At 41.6% G+C, this 8849-nt stretch overlaps 1 protein-coding gene across 1 annotated transcript in view; it reads left to right on the forward strand.

The window, feature by feature from the left end:
- The window catches only part of LOC306856799 (heparan sulfate glucosamine 3-O-sulfotransferase 2-like), a gene marked incomplete at its 3' end in the record, with an annotated part of 42502 nt that extends 39402 nt beyond the window's left edge, over positions 1-3100 (forward strand). The window contains exon 2 of the mRNA XM_079396276.1: positions 2482-3100. Coding sequence (XP_079252402.1) covers positions 2482-3100 — 619 coding nt within the window. The remainder of the gene's footprint in view (positions 1-2481) is intronic.
- Positions 3101-8849: the final 5749 nt, after the last annotated feature.

Below are 8849 nucleotides of genomic sequence, written 5' to 3' on the forward strand. Positions count from 1 at the left end.
TCCGCGGCGAAGATGGTGCCGCCGTACGAGGCGATGATGATTCGCGCTCCCAGAGTACCCCTGAGAAGTCGCACTTCCAGAGCACCCCCGAGAATTCGCGCTGTCAGAGCGCCGCCGAGAGTCCGCGCTGCAAGAGCGCCCTCCTGCATCTCTGCTGGTCCCGTCCAGCTCTCCTTCATCTCCGCTGGTCCCGTCCAGCTCTCCTGCGTCTCCGCTGGTCCCGTCCAGCTCTCCTGCGTCTCCGCTGGTCCCGTCCAGCTCCGCGCCTCCCGAGCGCCCTCAAGTATCCGCGCTGCAAGAGCGCCCTCAAGTATCCGCACTGCAAGAGTGCCCCCAAATGTCCGCGCTGCAAGAGCGCCCTCAAGTATCCGCGCTGCAAGAGCGCCCCCAAGTGTCTGCGCTGCAAGAGCGCCCTCAGGTATCCGCGCTGCAAGAGCGCCCTCAAGTATCCGCGCTGCAAGAGCGCCCCCAAATGTCCGCTCCTCCCGAGCGTCCTCAAGAGCCCGCTCCTCCAGAGCGCCCTCCAGTGTCCGCTCCTCCTGAACGCTCCACAGAGCCCGCTTCTCCTCATTTGTTCCCTGGAGGGAACTTCCCCAAGAAAATTTTGGAGGGGGTGCTATATACCCCTGGTCTGCGTGGCCGGTCCGAAGGCAAAGGCGGAGCTCCCTGTGCTATCTCGGCCAACCCAAAAAATAGTCTCTCCAGGGCCTCCCGTTTCTCCTGATCCGCCATGGCCTCCCGTGTCTCCTGATCCGTCATGGAGGCTTCCCTGGTCTCCTCCCTGTCCTGGCCCGGCTCCAGCCTCCAGAGCGCCAGGACGCACCTTCTGGGAGGGGGGCGATATCTGTCACGGTTTAGTTTCCTTTCAGTTCTGTTTTGACCTTATTTGGTAGTTCCTGTTCTGGTTTAGTTAATTAGTAATCATCGTTTAGTCCTGTCACCTGTTTTGTGTTAATTATTGCCACAGCCATATCACCCTGCAGCCCAAGACTGGTTGCCCACTGAAGCTAAGCAGGGTTGAGCCTGGTCAGTACCTGGATGGGAGACCTCCTGGGAAAACTAGGTTGCTGTTGGAAGAGGTGTTAGTGAGGCCAGCAGGGGGTGCTCACCCTGTGGTCTGTGTGGGTCCTAACGCTCCAGTATAGTGACGGGGACACTATACTGTCAAAAAGCACCGTCTTTCGGATGAGACGTTAAACCAAGGTCCTGACTCTCCGTGGTCATTAAAAATCCCATGGCACTTCTCGTAAAAAAGAGTAGGGGTGTAACCCCGGTGTTCTGGCCAAATTCCCTCCACTGGCCTCTGACCATCATGGCCTCCTAATAATCCCCATCCACTTGATTGGCTCTATGACTCTCTCTCCTCTCCACCTGTATCTGGTGTGTGGTGAGCGCACTGGCGCCGTTGTACTGTGGCTGCCGTCGCATCATCCAAGTGGATGCTGCACACTGGTGGTGGTTGAGGAGAGACCCCCAAATGATTGTAAAGTGCTTTGGGTGTACAGCTATACACAATAAAGCGCTATATAAATGCATCATTCAATTATCTTGTTTGTTCCTTTGTCCTGATCCCTTTAAAGGTCCTCAGTTCTCCTCATGTCTCTGTCAGGTCTTAAAGTGCGGTATAGGTTGTTAGAAGTTTGATTCCTTGTATTCTGAAACTCTTTTGTTATTAAAACCTTGTTTTCTACTTGCCCTCTCGTTCCTGCATTCCTTCGTGGAGCGTAAACCGTTACATGCTAAGTATGAGCAATAATAATAGCTCTCTAAAAAGAAGTTCGGGGGACCTGTTACTACAACTTAAATTAATTATTATTTTGATGAGTTCTGTTGACAATGTTGATCATTATATTAACTTTAAAAATTTAAAATAAAATGTAAATTTAAAATAATTTATTTGTTTATAGATTTTTTAGTTTTTTCATTTTTTTATTTTTTTTATTTTTAAGCAACTTAATTGTAGTGGCAGCATCTGAAATTGTCTTAACTTCCAAAATTGGGAGGTGGATCTCATTTCATGTTGATTTTTTTTATTTAAATAAAAATATAGTGTTTAATGCTGTTATATTTTACATTTAAAATACTTCTTTTATGATGAAAATAATTAAATTCCTCTAACTCAAGAATTATTTTAAATTATTTCAGAATTGTCATAATAAAAGAAAAGATGATAAAAGTATTTCCCAGGGAATACATTAACTAAATGTATAGCTTAAATGCAATGCAAGTAGCTTTGGACAAAAGCATCAGCCAAATGTTAAAATAAATATTTCTAAATATTTATTCAGGGTAAGAATATTTATTTTATAATTATTGTTTAAATACATTTATGTATGTATGCATGTATGTATTTATTAATTTATTTTTACTTTCCTTTTTTAATATCCTTATCTTATGGCTTACATGGCTCACATGAAAAAACCTTGTGAACCTATATTATACACTCATTTTGATGAATATTGCTGTTTCTTCTTTTCACAGGGATCTTATGCCGCGGACTCTAGACAGTCAGATCACCATGGAGAAAACACCAAGTTACTTTGTGACCCGGGAGGTGCCGCGGCGCATCTCAAACATGTCTCGCAAAACAAAGCTGATCGTAGTAGTGCGGAACCCAGTCACGAGGGCGATCTCCGATTACACACAGACCCTGTCGAAAAAGCCTGACATCCCTTCTTTTGAGGAACTAGCTTTCAAGAACAGGAGTCAAGGCATTGTGGACACCTCCTGGAATGCCATCCGCATAGGCATGTACATCTTCCACCTGGAGAACTGGCTGCAGTACTTCCGTCTATCGCAGATCCATTTTGTCAGCGGGGAGCGGCTCATCACGGATCCGGCTGGAGAGCTGGGCCGCGTTCAGGACTTCCTGGGGCTCAAACGCATCATCTCGGACAAGCACTTTTACTTCAACCGAACAAAAGGCTTCCCGTGTCTGAAGAAGCCAGAAAGCAGCAGCCAGCCCCGCTGCCTGGGCAAATCCAAGGGCAGAACTCATGTTCAGATTGACCAGGAAGTCATTGAGCAGCTTAGAGAATTTTATAGGCCATTCAATGTGAAATTTTATGAAATGGTGGGTCATGACTTCAGATGGGATTAAGGAGGAGGACCTTGATGAAATCCACCTCACTTTTCTAATGATGAACACATCTTCATGGGACAGTTCACCTGAAAATGTAAATTCTATCATCAATTATTCACCTTGAAATTGTTGCAAACCTGTATGCCTGTTATTCTTCTGTGGAACACAAAAGATTATATTTAGAAGAACGTGCAATTTGCTCATTTTCCAGTAAATTATACGGACTACTATTATAATAATTTTATGGAGTTTTTGCAGCCTTCAGTCTATTATATATACAATATCCTTCAACAGTTTGGGGTCAGTAATTACTACAAACTGGAAAAAAATATCGTAGTTCCCACAAAAAATATGAATCAGCACTACTGTTTTCAAGATTGATAATATGAAATGTTTCTTGAGGAGCAAATCATCATATGTGACCCTGGAGCACAAAAGCAGTCATAAGTAGCACGGGTATAGTTTTAGCAATAGCCAAAAATACATTGTATGGGTCAAAATTATTATTTTTTCTTTTATGCCAAAACTTATTATGATATTAAGTAAAGATCATGTTCCATGAGGATATTTTGTAAATTTCCTACCATAAATATATCAAAACTTAACTTTTGACTTAATTTGGACAAATTTAAAGGTGATTTTCTCAATATTTAGATTTTTTTGCACCCTCAGATTCCAGATTTTCATATTTCTAACAAACCATACATCAATGGAAAGCTTATTTATTCAGGTTTCAGATGATATATAAATCTGGTTTTGTGATCCAGGGTCACATATTAGAATTATTTCTTAAGGATCACGTGACACTGAAGACTGGAGTAATGATGCTGAAACACATGGATAAATTACATTACATTCAAATAGTATATTTAAATAGAAAACGGCTATTTTGAATTTGAATAATGATTAATGTTTTACTGTATTTTTGATTAAACACAAGCAGCCTTGGTCAGTATAAGAGACTTCCAGCATTAAAATCTAACCAACCCCAAACTTTTTAACAGTAGTGCATATTATGCAGGTTTGGAGGGTGAGTAAATGATGACATAAATAATTTTCATTTTTGGGGTAACTATCCCTTTGAATCAGTTTGCAAGACAAAAGGAAACAGAACACCTCAAACTAATTAAGACCCAGTGCTCTTAATATATTAAAAAAGATAAAATATGGGCAAAATAAAATGTTGTATGTACTGTACTGTAGCTCAAGAGGACTTTGCCGTTGACATGAAATGCTTTAATACATTTAGAACCCATGCAAGGTCATTAAACAGAAGAAGTGAGAAGCTCTTGTTCAGTGTCACAGCGTTTGGTATGCACAGCATTTGTTTCGTTCATTGACCTCCTGTTGCTGTTTAAAACACTGAACCAAGTTAATCGTCTTGATATGAAATAGAAACCCGTAAAGCATACAGTGACTGCTGAGGTGTGTCATAACGTTTATCTCACAAAATGTAACACAGCAAAACAAATTAAACAAATCATAAAAAAAAACAAAAAAAAAACACATTCACTTTCATCCTCAGTGCAGTACGAGAAGTTAATTCAGGTTCTGTTCATGCAATGAGAACAACCTCTGGCCTTTTGTGTTTTTCTTTTTTGTTTGTTTGTTTTGTTTTTTTGGATAACTCTCAAGTGCCAGTGGAAAAACTTGTTCAACAGATTAAGCATATTTTCATTGGTTATTCTGATGCACAATTCTGACTGTAGGAAAACATCAATGCATAACTGTCTATGGTAAAAACTGAAAATAAGATGTTCTTGCTTTTTGTTGCTCTACAGTATAAAACATCATCAAACATTGAACAATCATCTCTCTTTCCCCCCAGTCATTCAGAAATCATCACAGGATTGATGCCAAAGCCATGAAAACATTTAAACAGGGCAGTTCAGTGTACTGCTTTCCTGTAGATCATGCTGCTAGCAACAGCAAGGTCACAGGTTTGATCATCTGATGGAACTGATTAAATTATCAAGGCCTTAGGGGGGAAACAGTCATGTAAAATTTATTTAGAAGGAAATTAATGACAAATATCTTTGATTTTTTTTTTTATTAATATTTTGGAAATTATCTTTGAAAGCTGAATATTTAATATCAATTTTAATAATGAAATTGTGTGAAATATGACCAATTAAATATGTGCTAAAATATATCAAATGTACATAAAATGTACATGCTTAAATATACAGCCACGTTGAATTTCAACTCCTAAAAAAATTAAAGCCATAATGAAATGCATTTTTTTTTTTCCAATTAAATTCTTAAAAAGAAAGGTTCTTTATTAGCATTGATGCTTCCGTGAACATCCTTTAACATTCATGGAATCTTTCCATTGAACAAAAGGTTTATTTATAGTGAAAAAAAAGGTTCTTCAGATTATTAAAATGTTCCTCACACCATCAAAAAGTGGCTACTTTAAGAACTGAAATGTGAAAAAATTAAATTAAATTAAAAATGGTTGTTGGAAATTTTCAGTTAGAAATTACCAGCAAATTTTACACATAATTACAAAGAAAATGCAAGTATTTATGTATTTATTTAATGTAGTGCCATTCATCGTGCTTTGTTTCAAACACATTTGTCATTAATATACTTCCATATTCTTATTATAACTTAAACTAGAACCAACTCAAAATTAATACAAAATTACGTTTTTTTTTTGTTTTTTGTTTGTTTGTTTGTTTTTTCAAGACACAAAAGTGGACATTAAAGGAGAGAAAATGGTGCAATAGTGTCCTCATATGCCCCTATACTGTTTCCTCATTTCAAACACTGGTTTTAGCTCTACAGTCCCTTGGTTAAAATCTATAAATGACAAAATGTAGTGGTTGAATGTAGTACACTCACCTAATGGTCATTTGTCTTTCATCTTTTATGTGCAGTGATGTCCTTTATTATGAATGCAGTATTTGCAGCATTTTGATTGAAGCAGAACTTCAGTCCATCTGTCAAAGCGATGAATCAAGCATTAGTCCTTTAAAACACATCAGTGTGCTCTGAAAAGGTCTGTCATTGATTTGCTACGATCATGAGGGAGGAAACAGCACAATTACTGGTAGAGGCCAGTTTAACCTTCAAAGTAAATACCGAGAAATAAACAGACAGCGCTGAAAATGTCATGAACTTTGAGCTTTTCAGAAGCATCTTGTACCTCGGCCTTAATAAGTAATCTCAACAAAGTCAGGTATGCCTCGTCTGCCTGTCAGAGATGGTTGGAGAGTGTGATTTTTGAGCTTTTAAATGGCCTATGAAAGCATCCCACATAATGGTTAACCAATATGAAGTTTTCAATGGCTGATGCAGAAGGTAATAACTAGAGATGCAGTGGATGATGCTTCTCACACTACTCAAGAATCCATATTTTGCCAATAGCAGGGATAGTGGATAGTTAAGAAGGATTTTAATGAGATTTTAACTCTTTCACTGCCAGCAATTTTTATAATATTCACAAATCTTTCATGACCCCCAAGAATATTTTGTTGTATGAATATGTAAACATTGAATATATCAAAGGGAAACAAACAAAATATATCTTATTCCTACGCTTAAGTGCCATCAAAAAGTTTAATTTTTTATTATGCTGCTGAATGCTTGGTGATCATGTTAGAACAATTATCCTGGTTTATGCAGATGTTCTTTGCATGTTTTAACCCTTAAATGCACGAATGTTTCCCCAATAATTATTGCATATTCGGATCTTTAGAGACCCGGACACCTAACACGGACAGATTTCTAACTGCTGCAATAGCACAAAACTTTTCTGATATTTTAATAACAATTACAAAAGCATAAATAAATTATGTTTCCTTACCTTTTGAAACTTGGAAGGGTTCAGTTTGAGCAGATGATTTTACAATTACTGTCATCGTCAGAGCACTCTTATACAGTACATTCAACATCTGGCTCATATTCACGATTTTAAACAAATTCTCAAAAATATTGTTTTCAGTGACGTCAAAATCAATAATTTGATCACTGGCAGCTTATTCACCACATTCAGTCAAATGACAGTGACAGTAAAGCCATTCAATCCAGTTAAATTTTTGCTGATGATATTCTTTTGCCTGTGGTAATTATGAGTGAAACATCACGCCATTATTGTGTATAAAACGGTGCCACCTTGAGGAATAAAGGTGAATTGCACTCATTGAGTCATCAGATATGTAAATATTGTTGTGCAGGAAAAATATATAGTTCAGTCATGAAACTCTAGATGGCGCAGGCTGACAGGTTGTTAACATAACGTCTCAGGTTACGCATGTAACCATGGTTCCCCAAAGGGAACGAGACGCTGCGTCCGAAGATGCTTAGGGAACGCCTTCAGCGTGACCGCACTCTGAATCATCTGTACAATCAGTCCAATTGAAGGGTGAGGCGTCACGGGCGGGTGACGTCACGACCAGGAAGCTATAAAGGCACGTGCGGCAGAGCCGGCTTCAGCTTCTAGGAATGAAGCAAGCGCTGGCAGGGATGCCGGAAGTGTGGCTTCGAGACGCAGCATCTCGTTCCCTTCTGGGAACCATGGTTACATGGGTAACCTTAGACGTTCCTCTTCAGGAACTCGAGCTGCGTCCGAAGACGCTTAGGGAACGAGATACCAACGCCGCCAGACTGACAAGTCCCTGCCTAGTGTGTACTAGGACGAGAGGACAGAAGAGCCTGGAGCGGCTCGAATGTCGAGGTCATAAAACCTTAGAAAAGAGAGGGGCGTGGACCACCCAGCAACGTTGCAGATGTCCTGCATAGACACACCTGCTAGGAAGGCCTTGGAGGCCACCACACCTCGGATTGAGTGAGCTCTGACTCCCATCGGCGAGGGGAGCTGAGAGGACTCATAGGCAATATTAATAGCATCCACTATCCACCTACTGAGGGTCTGCTTATTAGCAGGAAGACCCCTCTTAGGAGGACCATAGCACCTTTCTCCACAGCTCACACTGGACACATAGAATTAAGCTTCTGCTGGTCGGGCTCCCTGAAGGGAGGAGGACAGAAGCCTCAGCGCACCGCGGAGGAAACGTGTAACTAGGGGGTGTCTACCCACTGACTGACCACAGACAGGAACGTGGTAGGCCGCAATGGCCGCCACGTACACCTTAATGGTGGAGTGGGTTAACCCTGCGGAGAGACGGGCCTGCAGAAACTCCAGAACTGTACCAATCAGGCAGTTAACTGGGTTGAGCTGGCGGTCTCCGCACCATGAGAATGGTCTGAGAATCATACTCAGCCCGGCCAGAATGGCGCTACCAGTAGTAGACTGACCTCGTCCCGTCGCACTCTCGCCAGAACTCCCGGGAGCAGAGCGATAGGGGGAAAAGCGTACAGACGAAGCCTCGGCCAAGTCTGCACAATAGCATCCAGTCCCAGAGGAGCTGGAGGAGTCAGAGAGAACCAGAGGGGACATTGAGTTGACTTTATAGTCGCAAACAGGTCCACCTGGCCAAAAACTCTCCATATCTGCTTCCCCACCTCGGGGTGAAGCATCCATTCCCCGGGCCTCGGCCCCTGTCTCGACAGAACATCTGCTCCCACATTGAGATGCCCAGGAATGTGCACTGCTCTTAATGAGAGGAGTTTGCCCTGGGACCACACAAGGATCTGGTGCGCCAGCTTGTACAAGGATCGCGACCGCAGACCTCCCTGGTGGTTTATGTACGAGACCACCGACGTGTTGTCGGTGCGCACCAACACGTGGTGACCCCTTAGGTCTGGGAGGAAGTGTTCGAGTGCTCGAAACACGGCCAGCATCTCCAGCCAATTGATATGC

The sequence above is a fragment of the Barbus barbus genome, assembly GCF_936440315.1.
Source record: "Barbus barbus genome assembly, chromosome: 3".
NCBI classification, from domain to species: domain Eukaryota; kingdom Metazoa; phylum Chordata; class Actinopteri; order Cypriniformes; family Cyprinidae; genus Barbus; species Barbus barbus.